The 21,347-nt window shown below is 42.9% G+C and overlaps 1 protein-coding gene across 1 annotated transcript; it reads right to left on the reverse strand.

The window, feature by feature from the left end:
- Window positions 1–1,951: 1,951 nt before the first annotated feature.
- DEFB135 (defensin beta 135) lies at window positions 1,952–3,798 on the reverse strand. The gene is made up of 2 exons (XM_027597511.1): window positions 3,741–3,798; window positions 1,952–2,121 (listed from the first exon to the last, which is right to left on the reverse strand). Exons 1-2 carry the CDS (start codon window positions 3,796–3,798, stop codon window positions 1,952–1,954), a joined length of 228 nt encoding a protein of 75 aa, XP_027453312.1.
- Between the last annotated feature and the right edge of the window lie 17,549 nt (window positions 3,799–21,347).

Here is a 21,347-nt window from a genome sequence, read left to right on the forward strand (position 1 = left end):
CTATCAGACCACTTGGCTATCATTTACAGTTGACTCCTCAGCAGCAAAGGGGCCCAACATCCCTGCTACCCATCATCTGGCCCCTTTGGTTGGGTTCATCCTGTGGCCCTAGGAGCTAACACTATGCAGATCTTGCTTTGCTGTGTATGTAAGTAATAAATTTTCTAAGTTCATTTGGACTCACCGTTTTCTTTCCCAGTCATCCTTATGAAGGTGTGGTAGGCAAACCTACAACTTCTGTGGTGCTGCTTATCCTACTGACTAAAGCAATGCTGCTGAATGTCTGCCTAACTGCTCAAAACCATCAACCTACATACAGATGCCTGAGTGTGGAGTTCTGCACATGCCGTTCAGCACAAAGGGTGCAGTAGCCAAGGGGGAGGATTCTGGGTGTGGAGCAATTTTCTTTAACTTTAGTGCTGAATCCAGCTTGGACTCTCTGGCAATTCTGAAAAGGTGGAGCTCTAGGTGCAAATCTCCAATTGCTGATCTGGTACATGGCTGAGGAAACAATGCTTAAGTCCTGGCTTAAAATGACAGTACTGTCTTTGGAAGAGATGAAAGGAAGATAGTAAATGGGAAAGATGAGGGGTTGTGAGAAGTCCTACCCTCCCAGATGCTCTTCAGCCTTTGATGAAATCCAGGGTTGGTATCTTTAGGGAGGAAGATGTTAAAAATACAGCAGAGTGTGTCCTCCTCCCAGAGACCCAAACTCTCCTGTGGAGTCAGTAGGGGAGATGGTTTAAATGGAATGGCATTAGAGATGGCCTGGAATGGCAGTCATGGTTATTAAGCATCCAAAGTAAGGAACACATCCACACAGGGCCCAGGAAAACCCTCAGACTCTGAAGGAGGCAGGAGAGTCCTTACCTAAATGGCACTGAATCTTATGGAACTGTGACTTTATAACATCCAAGGAGCCTTAGGCTTGCTTCTCATTTTACTCTTTCACTTCAGATGTACATTCTCTATACACACAGATAAAGTGAAATTTGAAAGCAATTCAGTCTGCTATCTGAAGAACCTCTTTTTCCAACTGGGTGAAAGGACATTGTTCTCCCATCGGAGAGGGGATCCCCAAAACAACAGAAAAAACCTGAGCTCTCTCTGCTGGAACAATAGAAACTCTCTGGAATCTGGTTAAGCCTTGGACAAACAGAACTTCCCACTACTACGAAAAAATAAAGATGGATAGGCCAACACTACACTGCCTTTGTCTTACTGTTCCATAAGCCCAAACCTCTACATCCATATACCCTGTCAGGAAATGAACTCTGTTATTAAAAGTGGTAGCTGCAAACTGTTTTATTCTTTTGATACAAAGTGTGTATACTACACAAACAACCTCTAGCTTTTCTGGGCTCCTGTAAATATGGAACCTGAAAAGAAATTGGCTAACTACGACTAGTCTCTGTACATGGACACATCCAAAAGAAATTTAATTCTAAGATCAAAAGGCTTCTTTAAAATAATGTATTTACCAAACATCTCAGTAAAGCAACAAAATGTGGAAAGGTATTGTCACAATTTAGAGCAAACTTCCTTCAGAATTCTTTTCAGATACCACTCCCTGACAGCCCACTCATCAGTGGCAAAACTGCACTCTCTAAAAATAATACAAGGTTTCCATCAGTAGATGAATGGATAAAGAAGAAGTGGTGTGTGTGTGCGTGTGTGTGTGTGTGTGTGTGTGTGTGTGTGTGTATAGTATGTATACAATACATAGTAATATATAGTATATATAATGTATATACCACTTCTTTATACATATAAAATATATATGTCTATATATTATTTCCATAGAAGAGACATTAAATTGCTTCTAAATAAAGAGAAACAAAGCAAACACAGAAACACAGACAGGCTAAACCATCGTTTTAATGGGATGGTACAACTGAGAAAGATCTGGGTCCCCAGAGGAAATCAGAAGGAGCCCCAGGTACTCAGATACTTATTTTCCAATCTGTATAGGTAAATACTTTTTGTCAATGCAGCACAGAAATGCACTATCACAAAAAATATGATATTCTTCCCTTTTTCCACATGACTTCCTGCAAACACCTTTGGATCGCCAGCATGTAGAAAAGACTCTTCTTATATACATATTCGGTCCGCTTCTAACTGTCAACAGAAACAAGGGTTAACGCACAGTGTTCTGCAGGGTCATGGTACCATGGATAAATCAGATTAAATCAGATTATAATTTATAACTTTTTAATGGTAAATTGGGTGGAATCAAAACATCCCAGTCAAGTTATGGCTGAGTGCCTTCTTTTCAGTGGCTCTTATTTTTCGAAGAACATATTATAAGTCATCAGTTCCCATGGTCCCCACTTACATGAATCACTAATTAACTATATGCAGGTACCAGGGCCCAGCACATTCAGCTTGGGACTCTTTGCCATGGAAAGAACCTCAGAGTAGTCCCAGGGGTCTGCAGAGGCCCTACACCAGGAGGCATGCTAGGGTCTGGGATAGTACCAAGGCAGTTTGAGATCATCAAAGTCTCAGCTTGAAGAATAAAAGATCACTGACCTGGAATTAGAGAAGCCCATGCTTCTAGCCCTGCATCCCAATAACATTGTGTGTGATTTTTAGCAAAGTACCTTTACTACCTGCCTTGGCTTAATCACCGGGTACCTGAAAGCATGACATGGGATAATGAGTGTGAAATGGTTTGAAATACCCGAAACCCATATCTAAATCTTTTGCTAGTATTTTTTTAACCCTAAGACCTGGGTACCTCTGGAAGCTAAGGGGTGGAGGGGGTTAGTAGGAAGGCAGTTTAAGAGGGTGAGGGTGGCTCTGAGTCACCCTACTGAGCTATCCATCAGTCTCTCCATTCAGCCGGTTCATGGAACCATCTATTGGGGCTCTGCAGTATGAGAATAATCAATGCGGTATGATCAAAGGCCACTGGCAAGCAAACTTGCCTGCCATGTGCCCGTTAGCCCTCAAGCACCCTTCTGGGGACAGCAGAGTCCAGCAGCAACACAGTGCACCACCCAGGACAGTGGCAGTCTCAACACAATCCTCACCTGGGCCTGTCTTTTGAGTACTTCACACTTGACCTTTAAGTGATAACTTTTCAGTATGAAGGTCTGGGTAGTTTTCTGCAGACCCCAGCAAACTACAGGCAAAAAAATAGTTTGAGAACTTCCACTTCAGTGACTTCAGTGGACCCTTCTTGGTATTATCAAGTTGCTAGTTTCTGTCCAGAGGATGTAAATTCGGAGCCCTCTCGCAGATGTTCCCAAGGATCCCACCATGCTGTAAGTTAAAACTTTGGAGCAACCAGCTCTGTTTGTTAATTCTGCTCACCATAAAATTTGCTTAGGCTTCTCAGTGTGAGAAAAGTAATTCAGGTAACGGACTTAGGAGGGCAAATTCGAATAGTCCTGAAGGAATGGTCCCCCTCCCACTCCCAGATCCCACCTGTCTTCTAAAGGTCTCATGCTTTTTCTTTTCCCCACGTCTGCCAATACCATTCGTCCAACTTTCCCCTCACACTTCACAGACTCCCCGGACCAAAATCCAGAACCATCTTCTTCACTGGAGAGAACCACTTCCTGCTATGTGTCCTTTAAGGGCATCTTCTCTCCATTTTCTGGAACAGCCCAAAGTGTCCATCTCTGATCACATCCTTTCCTGCTTCAGCTTCCTTCATCCAAGTCCTGCTTTCTTCTCAACCCCTCTCCCTTCACCGTTTATAATTGCACAGGGAGAATATTTCATTTTACCTGGTGGAACACAGGAGAGCAAGGCAAGGACCACAAGGGCCAAGAGCAAGCTCTTCATAGCTAAACCGATCAACAAAGAGACAGCTGGAAGGTAAGAGAGAGTCACTCTATTTGTAGCTCTCCAGCCACGGGGACCTGCATGGCTAGTGAACCTTTCAGGAACAAGAACATCTGCTTGCTCCACTGAGCAGTCCAATAAACTAAAAGTCTAACTTTGAACATGACATCTCACCATTAAAATCTTCTTCCTTAGTGCCACTTGCATGCTGGAGACCGAACTCACACTGTGTGGATAGTCCAAGTCCAGCCCTGGTAGGATGCTGTGTGAGTATCTTTGTATCTTCATTGTACATCCACTTAACAAGTGCCTATGGTGTGCAAAGAACTGTAAGGCTGCCTTACGTAGTTAACAAAATGTTTTCAGTAGTTTTTAACCTCTCTCTCTCTCTCCCTCACACACACACACACACACACACACACACACACACACACACACACACAAGTAGATATTATTCTCCCATTTTAAAAGCAAATAACATGAGTTTCAGGTAGAGTAAATGACTTCCGCAGTTGACACAGATTGTATATGGCAACAACATAATTTTTCCTGACTCCTGCCTACAGAAGAATTAAAGTATGGCCCAGCCCAGTTCTAGTGTAGCCATAATCCATTTAGAGAACATAAGAGCTTCCCAAAGAGCATGGGCAAATCCCTCTAACACCACCAACATGAATCTGGAGAGCACACTGCATGTTACTGCTCCCAGTAAGCACACCCTTTGTCCTGGGCAACGTGAGATACACAAAGAATTTACGATAGAATTCCTGCTTTGAGGTACTGACAGTCAACAGTGCTTGAAAGTTCACAAAGTGTTTTAAGCTTTACAAAAGCTCCATCCGATATTATACAAAGAGTATAGAACCCAGAATCAGAAATTTGAGTTCTGATCTGGATTCAGATTGATGAGCTTTTAATAAGGCACTTGCTTTACCTCTTCAAAGGGCAGTTTTCCCACCTATGAAGTAGATCGTACACCATCAGTGCTACTTATCCCAAAGGCTTGTTAGGAGTTCACACGAGGCAATTCTTGTGAAAAGTCCTTTATAAAATGTACATTTCTGGGACTGTTAGATCCATATAACAGAAGAAGACATTTGAAACTAGAGATGGTAGAGATAGTGCTCCTCCAAGTAGTAAGCAGAAGAGCCAGGACAGGAACCAATTTTTCCATCACTCTGTCTCATGGTTTTTCACCATATACTCTGTGTGTGTGTGTGTGTGTGTGTGTGTACATATCACTTTACTGGACTATTGTTTTCAACTTCAAAAAGTTTGTGATGTGATTAAGATTATAGATCTATGGAAGACTCCTAAAAGGATTGCTAAGCAAAAAATCAATAAGTACAGAAAGAGCAGAAGACAGGAGGTTGGAAACCCCACAGGGGAATGATCAAGTGAGCACGAGAGTACTAAGGGACACTCTCCCGAGGATCACTTTCTAACCTGGAGCATTAGCTACAGCTAGATCTGCATTTTCTCACACCATCTGTCTGTTACCTCCTCTTATCCAACCAATCTGCCCAACATCTAACTTCACTCTTTCCACGGTGCCCTCCAGAATCTCAGTTCCTTCTACTTTACATCTCTCCCAACATACCCTTCCACCTCTGGGTCAGTGAAATACTGGGTTCTCCTCTGAGGACACTACTTCCTAGTAGCCTTTGGCAATGGGAGGCTGTTCATCTGCTGAGGCTCCACATACCATGGGACAGGCAAGCAGCATTTCACAATCTCCTAAGAGTCCCATGTTATTTTCAGAACAATACCAGGCATGTGCCTGACACATCCTTTCCCTCACCTCACCCACACCAAATCTTACCAGTTCTCTTCTGACACAGTTTACACCCAACCATTTCACTCCATCTCCGTTATCACCATCAATTCAAGACACCACCATGATTAAACTAATTAAACTAATTAAATACCTCCTCGCTGGTCTCGCATGTTATTTTGACATATTTACTATTCACCCTTCCTTCAGTAACCAGAATAACCTTTATAAAGGGTCATGAAATTGGGTTATGCATTTGCCCTGCATAAAACCTTTTATTGGCTTCCAATTGGACTAAAATAGAAAGTGCTTACATGGAGGACAAGGTCCACCCTGATCTGGACCCTGGTTGCCTCTCCCAGCCCAACTCCTTTCATTTGTCTACTCCCTTACTATCTTCCATGCTAATGGACTGAACTTTTTTCAAATATGCCTACCTAACAGCTTTTCAGGCACGTTATTCATACATCCTAGAAATCTGCATCAGCCTCCCCAATCTTCACCCATCATTTATTCAATTAAAGGGATGGTCTCAGCCTCTTCCACAGAATGAACTTTCTTCTACTTGACTACACACTACATGGACCATGTGTATTATATATACATGAAATTACATCAAACAAATCCAATTTTTTTTCTAGGATGCTGTATTAGGTTTCCAAGGACTGCCATAATGAAGTACTATGAACTGTGTGGCTTAAACAGCAGAAATGTATTGTCTCACAGTTCTGGAAGCTATATGTCTGAAATCAAGACGCGTGCAGGATTGGTTCTTTCTGAGGGCCATGAGAGAAGGATCTGTTCCAGGCCCCTCTCCTAACTTCAGGTTGCCTCAGGCATTCCATGGCTTGTAGATGGTGTTCTCCGTGTCTTCACACTGTCTTTCCATTGTATGTGTCCATGTCTGTGTCCAATTTCGCCCTTCTCATAAAGATATAGTCATATTGGATTAGGGTCCACCCCAATGACCTCATCTTGACTTGATCATCTGCAGAGACCCTATTCCCAAATAAGGTCACATTCACAGGTACTGGGGGTTGGAATTTCAACATCTTTTGGAGGAACACAGTTCAATCCATATTAAGCCTTAACCTTCCATCTTTTTGAGTAATATCTACGACCCAAATGATATCACATCAAACAATTTTTTGAACACTAATTTTTATTTTTTCTTCCACCTCACTACACAGAAGAAAAGTCCTCCATAAAATTGCTTCTACTCCTGGATTTCTGAAAGCCAATGGAGAACATCACACAATCCTGCAGGCAGGTCAAGTTTAGAAATTAGATCATTCCTTTTACATATCCTACTCAAACTTAGATGTTCTTTGATCTTACCACCCACCACAGGCCCTCCTATCCTCATCAGATGATTTTTCTTTGTATTTCAGGAAAAAATAGACATAAGAAGGTTTAAATCATCAAACTTTACACTGTTTTCTTACCCAACTCACCCAACAAGCAAGCATCTACCTATAAATGCATATGCACCTTTCCTCTTTTCTTTCCTCTTCCAAGGAATAAGTATCGATTCTCTTCCCCAAATCTTATCCTTCCCTCCATGCTGTTAGCACATTCTCACCCATCTCTTAAGGTACATTGCTTTGTCATTAATTCCCTCTTTTAAAAAAATTAAAATAAAAATTTTTATTGTGAAATATACAACACATTTACAAAAACCCACAAAACAATTTAGAGTTTCACGAATTATTATAAGCTTAACTCCACAGTAAACACCACCAAGACCATAAAACAGAATTTTGCAACCACCCCAGAAACCACCTCTATATTCCCATCCTAATCATAATCCCCCCAGGTTACTATTACGCTGATTTTACTAAATTTCTTTATAGTTTTTTCAGCCAATTATGCCTCCTTACAAACTAGTTTCATCTTGCCCATTTTTTATTTAATTTTTTTGGTATCTTTTTATCTATGTGTTGTCCCTCCTAATCTCTTGAAATTTATCAATTGACAAGCTTTGGAATTTAATCTACAAAGTTACCCACAATCTGGATTTTACTGCTTGCACACTCACTCATGGTGCAGTTTCACTTGTATGTTTGCCCTAATACTTTCTGAAAACTGGCAGATAGCTCCTGAGGTTTCATCAGATTCAATTTTAATAATTTTAGCAGGACTATAGGTTTTCTTGTGTCTTTTCATAAGAAGGCTCATAATATCTTGCCTCTCTTTTTGTGCTTTCAGTAACCATCGATACTCAAAGCCTAGATCCATTCATTCATCAGGGTTGCAAAGGGTGATATTTTATTCCCGATGGCATTTTTACAGAAATAGAAAAAACAATCCTCAAATGTATATGAAACTGCAAAAACTTCTTTCTTTTTAAGATTTTATTTATTTATTTGCCAGAGAGACAGAGAGAGAGAGAGAGAGAGCACAAGCAAGGGGAGCAGAGGGAGAAGCATTCTCCCCGCTGAGCAAGGAGCCCGAAGTGGGAGTCGATCCCAGGACCCTGGGATCATGACCTGAGCCAAAGGCAGATGCTTAACCGACTAAGCCACCCAGGCGTCCCTGTAAAAGACTTCTAATACCCGAAGGAATGCTGAAAAAGAACAAAACTGGAAGCATGTCACTTCCTGATTTCAAACTATTGCAGAGCTATAGTAATCAAAACAACATCGTACTGGCATAAAAACAAACACATGGATCAATGGAACAGGTTCAAAAGCTCAGAAATAAACCCAGGCATACATGGGCAACTAATATTTGACAAGGAAGTCAAAATACTCAATTGAGAAAAGACAGTCTCTTCAATAAATAGTAGTGGGAAAAAATGTATATTCACATGTAAAAAAATGAAAATAGACCCTTACGCACTGACACAAAATTAACGTGAAATGGATTAAAGACTTAAATGTAAGACCTGGAACCATAAAACTCCTAGGAAAAAAAAAAATTTCTTCACATAGGTCTTGTCAATGATTTTTTGGATATGACCTAAAACAAGCAAAAAAATAAAAAACAAGTAGAACTACTTCAAACTGAAAATCTTCTGCAAACAAAATGAAAAGGCAACCCACAGAATGGAAAAAAATATTTGCAAATCACTGATCTGATGAGTTAATATCTAAAATAATAAGGAACTTCTATAACTCAATAGCAAAAAAAAAATCCAATGTAAAAATGGGCAGACAATTTGCAATGACGTGGATGGAACTGGAGGGTGTTATGCTGAGCGAAATAAGTCAGTCAGAGAAAGACATGTATCATATGACCTCACTGATATGAGGAATTCTTAATCTCAGGAAACAAACTGAGGGTTGCTGGAGTGGTGGGGGGTGGGAGGGATGGGGTGGCTGGGCGATAGACATTGGGGAGGGTATGTGCTATGGTGAGTGCTGTGAATTGTGCAAGACTGTTGAATCACAGATCTGTACTTCTGAAACAAATAATGCAATATATGTTAAGAAAAAAAAAGAAGACGATAGCAGGAGGGGAAGAATGAAGGGGAGTAAATCGGAGGGGGAGACGAACCATGAGTTTGAACAAACTGAGGGTTCTAGAGGGGAGGGGGGTGGGGGGATGGGTTAGCCTGGTGATGGGTATTAAAGAGGGCACATTCTGCGTGGAGCACTGGGTGTTATGCACAAACAATGAATCATGGAACACTACATCAAAAACTAATGATGTAATGTATGGTGATTAACATAACAAAAAAATTTAAAAAAATAAAAATAAATAAAAATGGGCAGACAACCTGAATACACATTTTCCCAAAGAAGATATTCAAATGGACAAGTTCATGAACGTTCTCAACAATTCCAAGCACTAGAGAAATGCAAATCAAAACCCCAATGAGTTATCACTTCACACCTGTTAGGGATGGCTATCATCAAAAAGGCAGGAGATAACAAATGCTGGCAAGGATATGGAGAAAAGGAAAGCCTTGAGCAATGCTGGTACAGTTCAAATTGGTGCAGTCACTGTAGAAAACAGGATGGAGAGTCCTCAAAAAATTTAGACTAGAATTACCATGTAATCCATCAAGTCCACTTCTGGGTATATATCCAATGGAAATGAAATCATTATCCTGAAGAGATATCTGCACTCCCATATTCATTGCAACATTATTCACAATAGCCAAAACATGGAAACAAACGAAGTGTCCACCAAGAGATGAATGGATAAGAAAATGCAGCTTGTGTGCACGCACACACACGCTGGAATAATATATAGCATAAAAAAAGAAAGAAAATCCTGCCATTTGTAACAACATGGATGGACCTTAAAGGTATTATGCTAAGTGAAATAAGCCAAAGAGAGACAAATTCTATATGATCTCACTTATATATGGAATCTGAAAAAACCAAACTCACAGAAACAGAGATCAGATCTGTGGTTGACAGAGACAGAAGGTGGGAGGTGGAGGAAAAGTGAGTAAAGGTGGTCAAAAGGTGCAAACTTCCAGTTATAAGGTAAATAAGCTCTGGAGATGTAATGTACAACATGATAACTGTAGCAAAAAAACTTCTGTGTGCTTGATATTTGCTAAGAGAGTAGATGTTAAAAGTTCTCAGCACAAGAAAAAAATGTGTACCTAATGTCAGGTGATAGATATTAACTAAACTTATTGCACTAATCATTCTGAAATATATACATTTGTCAAATCAATATATTCTGCATATTGTGCATTATAAATTTTTATATAAATTGTATCTCAATAAAACTGGGGGAGAAATTTAAGTAGTAGGTAGATTAACCAGAGTTGTTCGGGAAGATCAGAGAATTTGATTTGGAGAATGTTAAAGACAACTTTAGAACTCAATCTTTGTTTTAGATACTAGGATACTGAAAGCAACTGTCAAGGTCACACAGAAGGTCATGGGGGAAATGGATCTAGAACTCAGGACTCTGGACTCCCAGAGCTGTTGCCTTTCCTTTTTTCTGGCTTTACTGAGGTATGATTGACAAATGAACATTATATATATCTCAGGTGTATAATGTGATGTTTTGATATACATGTACATTGTGAAATGATTCCCCTAATCAAGCTAATTAACTTATCCATCACCTCACGTATTTGTCTTTTTTATGGTGACAATACTTAAGATTGATTCTCTTAGCAAATTTCAAGTATACAATACAATACATTACAACCAGACCTGTTATCTTTTACATTCTGCCTTCCCAGGTATTCGCAAGTTGCCTCCAGTCATACCTATGTCATGATACAATGCAGGCATGAGGTTTCACAGGGATAGTGTATTGAAATACTGACATAGAGGCAGAAGAAATGGGTGCAGCCAGGGAGATTCCTTGATCCTAAGATTCTACTAATCCCCCAAATTTGAGAATCCCTGTGAGGCTCTTAATATCTGTAACACATAAGGAAATTTTATAATAATCTTCAAGTAATCTCCAAATTTAATCACTAGCTTTTTATAGGCATTTTTTTTCCTAAATACATAATAGAGTTACTATCATCCTTCTTTGTCTCCTAAAGTCTTCTTCTTCCATCCCTCCTTTATACTGGAATGTTCCCCACATTCTCTCCTCAGCACTGTCCTTTATTCACCTTGCAGACTCCTCATGGGTGATTCTATCCATACTCAGGGCTTGAAATCTGGTGAGGACTACATGAATGCAACAATCAAGACTACAATTGGACTGCTGGGCACTCTTGGAGAAGAATTACACAGTAAAGTCGATTAGCACCCCTGTCAGGTCAGGGAAGCCCAGAGCTGTCTGACTACTCCTCTGGCTTCCTACTCTGCACTATCTTCCAAATGTCACTGTAAATTCCAAGTTCAGACCTGGAGCAGCAGCAGGACCTCAGACCCTCAGACCCTGCACTTCATCATCTCCATCCTCCCTTCCAATTGGCAACAAAGCCTCCTGCATCTCAAAATCCGAAGGTCACATCTACACACCTCGGTCTGAACCCTTCTTTGCTCCTTCCTGCCTATTACAACGAATACTCCAAGAGGATGCTCCAACCAACAAAGGTCTTAGATCAACAGTTTCTAACTGGAACATGCATATCCTTGAGGGTCAAATTTTTCTGTTTGTTTGTTTGCCAAGTTAATTGAAGACAGAAATAAGGAGCCTCACGGTGTGGCAGGAGGAGATGGTGGCGCTGGGTGGTGAGAGAAGCCAGCAAGACTCCTTCGAACAGCTGCTGCACCAATAGGCTGAGGGGCAGCAGAGCCCCCACGCTTCCCGCCTTCCACCTGCTGGACCAGAGAGGCATGGACACCCTACCCTCTGGCTTCCATCCTCAGAGTTGCTCCTCCTCCCAAGCAAAGGCAAGACAGCGGCATCAACGCCCCTCTCTGAGCCAAAAGGGAGCCCCACCTCTGCCTACCCCGAGCGGAAAGGGAACCTTGGGCTGCCCCAAAGGCAGGGGCAGCCTCACCCTTACCTTCTCCGGGAAGTCTCCCACGCTTGTGCCCCGGAGTGGAGGCACTGTGGAGCCCCAAGGGAGAGAGGAGCCTGTGGGCCCCTTCCCTGCGCCACGGGAGGACAGGCAGCCAGAGCCCCCCGGGCGGTGGCGGCGCTGGGCCCGGGTGACAGCACCCAGGCTATCACAGAAGGCAAGGGGGGCCCGGCGCGCAGGCCCTCTGTCACGGCCAATGCCTTTGCACAGCAGCTACCTGCAGGATGCCACAAAAGCCATTCTGGAGCACAGTAGTGCCCACGGCCAGAACACTATGGGGTCCCCGCCCCAGCCGCGGGCCTGGCTCACAGTGGCCCTGAGCTAGGCCCACCACCAGCTGCCGGCAGCCTGGCCCCTGACATGACCGACAAGGACAAATGTGGCACTGGGTTATGACATAAGGCCAGCGGAGCCCACACTGCCAGCCGGCGCGGAGGCGCTCGACCTACTGCTGTGCCGCATGCACAGCATGCGCAAGAAGAGCACTTACAACCCCTTGGAGGTCTTCCGCAACGAGAGGTAGGCCAGAGGCCTAGGACAGGGGAGGACGCCAGGGACAGCAAGGTGGGCAAGTTCATGTCCAAGATCCTGGGCACCTTCAAAAGCAAGAAGTGAGTCTCCTGGCCCACCAGCCCAGGTCCGGGTGCCCGCATCTCCACCGCCCGCCAAGCAGAGCACCGGGCCCTCACACCAAAGCAGTGGGGAAGCCGGCTGAGCACAGTCAGAGCTGACTCCACTTGAGATTCACCTGCTGGCTGCCCCTGACTCTTCCTCCTGTCCTCTCCCGCTTTGGAGCTCTAGCCCCTCACTGCACAATGCCCTACTCCCCCAACCCCATCTCCAATCCCTGTGTCCTCAGTCTCCCCCCTTCGTACTCATCTGCCACCACCGTCTCTTTGGGCTTCGGGTAGGGTCCCCTTTGGGCCTTCATTTGTCTCAAGGTCCTATCTCTTTGTGCCTCGGTCCCCCATTCTCTCCCAGTCTTGTGTCTCAGGACTTCCGTGTCTCAGGGTCGCCCTCTGCTCACAGCCTACTGGCCATGCTGCTTCTTCACCCTGCTGCCTCTTTGCTTTTCTTGGCAACCACAGCCTCTCTCCCTGGGTCTCCCACCTCCTCAGGGCCCGCGTCTCCACCTCCATCTCAGGTTGCTTGGTCCCACTTCCTCCCATGCTGGACACCTCCTTGCTACCCGCCCCCCCCCCCCCCCCCCCCGCTTCCTGCCACCTTTCTTGGTGGCCCATCCTTCCGCGGTGGGGAGGCAGGGCTGGTTGCAGGCAGTTTGTGAGGGAGGGGTGGAGCCAAACCCAAAGGCTGGCCTTCTCCGGAAGCACAGTAGGGCTAAGGTGGGCCTCTGGAGGGTGGTGGGTGGGACCCCTGGGGGGCTGCCATGCCAAGAGAACTGAGGCAGACCTGACCACTCTTCCAGCAAGGCTCTGGCCAGCACCTGGCAAAGAGTGAGGGCTTTGCAGCACAATAAAACTAGGTCTGCATGCATGATGCCGAGCCCCAGCTTCATGAAGGGTCTCCTGCACACCTTGACAGACATGTTCATGGGCACCATCCCCAGCCATGACCCAGGAAGGGGCTGGATGTGGAGCCCTTGTACTAGAACTGGTGAGGGCAGGGGACAGGTGTGGTGGCACCTGAGCCCCAGCCCATGGCTCCGAGGAGTCCTGACACCCTTGAAGTGGGAGTGGTCCTTGCCCTGCAGGTGCCCAGCAAACCCCAACTCCACCCTTTTCAGGATGCTTTCTTCTTTGTCACTAACCCACAAAATCTGTGCAAGTTTCCCTGCTTACCTTTCTTGTGTCTTTCTCACCTCCAGAGAGTAACTTGTCAACTGATAGGGGTTTTTAAAAATTTTAGATCACTGATGATTTTTTGGCAAATAAGTCAGAATTAAAGGAATTGAAGGACAGAGCTGTCACAAGACTCATATCCATCTGCAAGTTTTTTTAATGAACTTTACCTAAAAAACAGGAATGGAACTCATTATAAAATCTTATTCTAGCAGTAAGGCATATTTATCTAAAGATATGTTAATCAATTGAAAAAAACATTTTATCCAACTCATTGGATATAGATTTCCAATCAAGTTTTACTTGCCTCCCCTCAATTTTGCTGGTATGAAAGAATTATAAACATCTGACTTATGAACCCATTTTTTACCCAGGCCTTAGGGTCATTGCTTTCTTAATTTCTAAGTTTACCAAAAAGGCTTTGAATTACTTAGAGTCATCTCATTTAACCTATTTTCATAAAGAGTTGGGAAGGTAAAATACTGTTAACTTCTATATATGTTTGCCAATATAATTTTTTGATAATTGCTTTTATCTTATCATGTGATTTAAATACATTTCATCAAAACTCAAAACTTCAGCTTTGCTTATTTAATCCATGGAGAATATCCATCATAGGAACTAATCAAATCATTGAACACTACATCTGAAACTAATGATGTACTATATGTTGGCTAATTGAATTTAAATTTAAAAAAAGAAACTAATCAAATGAATCAGCTTAATTAGCCTTACTTTCCATCAGAAAAGATCTGACTTTATTTTTTCACTCAAATGAGCAAGTTAATTCATGGCCTCTGCCACAGTTTTTACTTCTGAATTATAATTCCAAGATATACAAACATACAAGCATGGAGCCCTGACATGACTTTGTCACTTAGATGAAATAAGGTATCATCTTTTTTCAGCATTTCTTCTCATGCTTTACTTTCATGGAGACTTCTCTCAGTGCATAATTCCAGTGGGTAGAGGATGAAAGAGAGGAGGTAGTTAAATGAAAATTGCCATCAATGTTGCCACCTTGCATATATACTTGAATTTGGAACGTATCAATGGGGCCCTAAGCATTTGGCCTTAAATTAAAGAAACTCTCCAAACCAAGTTTCAATTGACATTCTGTAGCATAGATTTTACATCTTAACTTATTGCATCAGAGCAAGATTTGGGATAGGTGCTTTTGGGTATGCTTTTCATTTTATTTATTAAAGATTTTTATTTATTTGAAAGAGAAAGAAGGGGCGGGGAGAGGGATAAACAGACTCTTCCCTGAGCGCGGAGCCCCATCTGGGGCCGATCTCGTGATCCTGAGATAATGACCTGAGCCAAAATCAAGTGTTGGATGCTTAACTCAACTGTGCTTCCCAGGAGCCCCTGTTTTTCATTTATAAAGCAGGATGAAGTGGGGATGTGGGAAGAACTGGCATGATGCCTCAACTCCAGGTATGTTGAAGTAAATATGGAAGTTGAGGAAATGGGTCTCCTTATTTCTTTTTTATTTTGTCCATTGTGTTTTATTGCTAACACCGAAAGGTACAGAATCACATTTGCAGATGCAGGATGCAGACAGGAGGGTCCAAGGCCAAAATCAAACTTGTTAGCAAGCACATGAAAGCCAAGGAATGCTCCAGCTCATCTGACTCCTCAGTGACCTTTTTCACCTGAACAAAAGTCCCAGCTGTCTCTCCTACTTGGGCATTGTCTTGGTAACCAGACTACCAGCTGTTGGGGAGTGAAAGTGTGCCCAGCCCCACCACTCTCCCTTCTCTAGCTGCTTGGAGTTTGAACTGCTGCCTTCACTCAGTGGTCTTTTTTCTTAAATCATTTCCCAGTCTGAGCAATTGGAATTTCTTATACTTAAAAAAATCCCTAAGTCTATTGAAAGAAATAGAAGAAACATTCATTTCACAATGCTAATACCCACAGCAGGGGGCTTTCTAAACATTTGGTGACAAAATGTGTTACTCCAAATCAAAGTTACTCTCTGGACATGAGAAAGACACAAGAAAGGTAAGCAGGGAAACTTGCACAGATTTTGTGGGTTAGTGACAAAGAAGAAAGCATCCTGAAAAGGGTGGAGTTGGGGTTTGCTGGGCACCTGCAGGGCAAGGACCACTCCCACTTCAAGGGTGTCAGGACTCCTCGGAGCCATGCGCTGGGGCTCAGGTGCCACCACACCTGTCCCCTGCCCTCACCAGTTTTAGTACAAGCGCTCCACATCCAGCCCCTTCCTGGGTCATGGCTGGGGATGGTGCCCATGAACGTGTCTGTCAAGGTGTGCAGGAGACCCTTCATGAAGCTGGGGCTCGGCATCATGCATGCAGACCTAGTTTTATTGTGCTGCAAAGCCCTCACTCCTTGCCAGGTGCTGGCCAGAGCCTTGCTGGAAGAGTGGCCAGGTCTGCCTCAGTTCTCTTGTGGCAAGTTTTACTTTGTAAATTTAATTACATGTCAAAATTGATTTTATATTTGTATTGTTTTGTACAGTTGAATACAAACAATAATGATAATGACCACTTGGTCCAGAAAACATTTCTAACACTAGAGCCAGACATGAAAAAGATAAACTATTCTTGCCTTACCTCACCCTACCTTTTCACAGGCCAATTTGCTCTTTATTTTTTCACTTCCCACTTACTACCATCTGCTCTTTGCCTTCATCACACACACACACACACACAAAAAAAAAAGGTCACCAATGTCCTCTTTTTACCAAGTTCAATAAACATTTTCCCCAACCTCATGGCAGTATTTAGCAATATTGATCATTCCCTTCTAACTACCTTATCTTGATTTTTGATTACTGAGCCCACACTCATATGGTTTTTCTCTTGCCTCTCACCAATCTTTCTTAGCTCCCACTGCAGACTCCCCTGCTGCTATTTGCCCTTAAACTGTTAGAATTCCTCAACATTGTCTTCGAGGCCTTGATTTTAATCTCACTCAAGAGAATTTCCACCTTCATCTTTTGCCCCACAACTTCTGAAGTCATATCTCATATCCCTCTCCTGATTGTCTGCCAGGCCCATCTGCTCCCTCCTATTGGGCACAGGGAAGAGTCTGGGCATTAAACAGGCTATGTTGAGTGTAAGACTTGCCCCAAAATAATGTTTGTGTCCCAAAGAAAACCACTTTACCTTTCTGTGCTTTCAGGTATTTTTATTTTATTATTTAGAAAGGATTATTATAGGATTAAAGAAGATAATGTTGTTGAGGCACAGCTGCTGGGCCCATGGTCAGTGCCCTAACTGGTAACAATTATGATAACCATGGTTTGGATGAAATCCAAAACAGAACTAACTTCTCCCTGTTGAAAACTGTTTCTCCCCCTGCCCCCATATCAATGAATGAACCATTATCCATTCAATTACCCAGGCAGGAAACTTGAACGCTGTTCCTAAGTTTGCCCTTTTCCTCACTCTCCCCATATTTAGTCAAAACCCAAGCCCTTCCCATTATATTCTTTAAATGTCTCTGCACATTGTCCATTTGGGGTTTTTTATTTCCACTGTACCTTACCCTAACCCAAGCCACCATATCTGTTTCCTGGATTACTGCAGCAGACCCTAACAAGTTTTCTTAACTCCGCTCTTGACCTCCCCAGTACATTCTCCAGCCACAGTGATCCCTTTAAAACATCTGAATACTTTGCTCCTTGGTCCAAAGCCTTCAGTTGTGTCCTACTGTCTATATGACACAGCCAAATTCCTTCCTTAGAATGATAAACAAGAGCTTTGCCTGACCTCACATCACCTTTTCTCACCCAAACACTCCATACCTTCTTCCTCCTCTGAGTTTACATATAAAATGCCTCTGTCTGCAAGTGCCTTTCTCCCTACCCTCACAGTCATCACTTTGCTTGTCCAAAATTTACCTTAAGACTCAAATTTGAGTATCAGGTTGGTGATGCTTTTTGAGACTCTCCTGCCCTTTCCAGGCTCTATCATCCACATGGTTAGACAGTGACCTTCTATATTCCTGAAGTAGTCATGTAAACCTCAAACAATGTACTTACCACATCATATTTTAATTTATTCTGTCCCTATCAGCCTGATATCTTTGAACCATTGCTTACTCATGATAAAAGCTCAAGAAATAGTTGTTGAAACTGAATAAGTAGAAACTTTCTGTACCATTTTTACAACTTTTTTATACATCTAAAACTATTCTAAAGATTGATACTGCTAAAAAATATTTTTTTAATATTTTTATCTTGGGGCACCTGGATGCCTCAGTCAGTCGAACATGTGACTCTTGATCTCAGGGTCATGAATTTGAGCCCCATGTTGGGCATGGAGCCTACTAAAAAAAAAATTTTTTTTTATCTTCACATATTACACTATATTCATATAGAGAGAAAGAGCAATACTAATTCCATGACTATAAGGAACTTATTATCTAGTAAGGGAGATAAAATAAATAGAAATCATTCCTCCAGGGTAATATGAAGTCATAGACTTTAGGAAGGTGTAATGTAGTAATCTGTATGGGATCCAGAATGATAAAGAGGCTAGCAGGAAGGGAAGACAGAGGGCAGGAAGATGAAAATTTTCCCTACTGATAGCTAGATTGTTGAGATGACTAAGAATTGAAATGGAAACCAGACTGACAAAACATACCCTGACTCACGAAGCACATAACTGAGAGTGAAATCAGCAAGATGGAGGAATAGGAGGTCCCCTACTGCATCCCACAGCAACAAAAATTTGGCAGCCAGCCACAGAGAAAAGTACATTGGTGGGAGCTTTAGGATCTAGGTGGTAGACTGTGAAACCCCAGTGGAGCCCTAGACCATGGAGGGCTATTTTTGTGAAAACAGGCCCGTGCCCAGTTGGCAGATTCACTGACTGTGGTCCCAACTACAGACCTAGAAATGACCCCATGCCCTGGGGATCTTAGCTACAGCTCCATTTGACTTTGGTCCTGCCACAAGCACCATTGCCAAGGGGCACATCAGGAGTCATACATACTCATACCCCAGATAACAGGTCTACTGACCTCAATTCCAACTATGAAACCTGAAATGACTCATGACCCACCTCCAGTCCCTCTTAGCCACCAGTCCTGTCCTCACAGGCACACATCCATGTCCCAAGGTGAGCTTCCCAATGTCAATCCAACTGTAGATCCTGAAACAAGTTATGGCCCTGTAACTCAGCTCCAGCCTCCCACAGCAGCGGGCTGGGAACCCTTCTGCTAGTCTACCAGGAGTCCACCAGGGAACACATCCATCTGTGCCCTAGGAGATAGGCTCATGAATCAGTCTGACTGTGGATCTTAAAGGGGCCCCATAACCCAGATCCAGTCACTCTCAGACATGGTCCAAGAGTGATCCTGCCTGCCTGGGGACCCAGAGGGAGACACATCCATCTGTGTCCCAAGTAGCAGGCCTACCAACATCAGCCTGACTGCAGATCCAGAAGCAGCCACATGATCAGGCTCCAGAACCACTTAGCTGAGTCTAAGGGCAGTTTTGTTTACCCAGAAACCTAGCAGAAGCCATGCCAGCCTGTGGCCTGGAAACAGGCCTATAGATTTGGGTCCCAGCTGTGGACCATGAAGCAGCCCTGTTAGTTCAGGCCTCTTAGCCATGGTCCAAAACAAATTCTTCCCACTCAGTGACCTACCAGGAGCTCCCCTCAGGAACCATAAGGGAGCCACACCATCTGTACACCTGATAACAGCCCCACCATCTATGGACCTTGAAGTTGACCCTTGTATCAGCACCAGCTCACTGACTAAAGTCCTGCAGACAGACCTGTCCATCCAGGGACCAGACATAATCCACGTCCATCCAAGCACCAGGTGACAGGCCTGCCAACTATGCATCCCACTATACATCCAATAGCAGCCATGTGAACTGACTCTAACTCTGCTCAGTGCTCAACTTTGACCCTGAAGACAATACCATCCCAAATAAGAAAATCTTTATCTGCTGAAAACAGTCTATAAAGACTTGAAGAGGTGTTTGCTCCTTCAAATGCGCAAATACAAATACAAGGCTACATGGACCACAAAGAATCAGGCAAATATTACACCACCAAAGAATACTAATACATCTTTAGTAACCAACCCTAAGGAAATGGAGATCTACAAAATGCCTTACAAAAAATTCAAAGTTATCATCTTGAAGAAGCTCAATGAGATGCAAAAAACCACAGAGGACTAAATGAAAACAGGAAGGGGTGCCTGGGTGGCTCAGTCATTAAGTGTCTGCCTTCGGCACAGGTCATGATCCCAGGGTCCTGGGATTGAGCCCCGCACTGGGCTCCCTGCTCTGCAGGAAGCCTGCTTCTCCCTCTCCCACTCTCCCTGCTTGTGTTCCCTCTCTCACTGTGTCTCTCTCTGTCAAATAAATAAATAAAACCTTAAAAAAAAGAAAACAAGAAAACAATGCATGAACAAATTCAGAAGTTTAATAAAGAAATAGAAACCATAAAAGAGCAACCACTGAGTGGTCTTAAGTTGCTCTTCCACAAAAGCAAACAAAATGGACATAAGGTTCATGGGAAGTAAACTGTTTCTAAGAAGAAAAGAAAAAAAATAGAAACCATAAAAAGAATCAAACAGAACTCTTGGACCTGAAGAATACAATGACAGAAATGCAAAATTCAATAGAGAGATTTAAAAGGAGACTCAATCATGCAAAAGAAAGAATGAGTGAACCTGAACATAGGTCATTTGAAATCAGACAGAGAAATAAAAAGAAAAACAATGAAAAACAATGAATAAACATATGGGACATATGAAGCACTATTAAGGGAACAAATATATGAATTATGAGAGTCTCAGAAGAAGTAGAGAGAGAGAGGGGTGGGGGGATGGGTTAGCCTGGTGATGCGTATTAAAGAGGGCACATTCTGCATGGAGCACTGGGTGTTATGCACAAACAATGAATCATGGAACACTACATCAAAAACTAATGATGTAATGTATGGTGATTAACATAACAATAAAAAATTATTTAAAAAAAAGAAGTAGAGAAAGAGAAAGGGGTAGAAAGTTTATTTAAAGAAATAAAGGCTAAAAATTTCACAAACCTTGAGAGGGATATGAAAACCCAGCTGGTTGAGGCTTATAAGGCCTGAAGCAAAATCAACCTAAAGAAGATTACCCCAAAATTTGTAATCAAATTGTCAAAAGTCGAAGACAAGGAGAGAATTTTTTAAGCAGCAAGAGAAAAAAGACTTATGACATACAAGAGAATTCCCATAAGACTATCACCAGATTCTCAGCAAAAACCTTCCAGGCCAAGAGGGAGTGGAATGACATATTCAAAGGGCAGAAAGAAAAGAAAAAAAGGGGGCGCCTGAGTGGCTCAGTTGTTAAGCATCTGCCTTCAGCTCAGGTCATGATCCCAGGGTCCTGGGATCAAGTCCCACATCAGGATCCCACCGAGCAGGGAGCCGGCTCTTCCTCTCACACTCCCACTGCTTGTGTTCCTGCTCTCGCTATCTCTGTCTCTGTCAAATAAATAAATAAAATATTTTTAAAAAAACAGCCAACCAATATTATAACCAGCAAAGCTTTCCTTTAGAAATGAAGGAGCAATAAAGGCATTACCAAACAAAGTCTGAGG

The sequence above is a fragment of the Zalophus californianus genome, chromosome 2 (assembly GCF_009762305.2).
Source record: "Zalophus californianus isolate mZalCal1 chromosome 2, mZalCal1.pri.v2, whole genome shotgun sequence".
Taxonomy (NCBI): Eukaryota; Metazoa; Chordata; class Mammalia; order Carnivora; family Otariidae; genus Zalophus; species Zalophus californianus.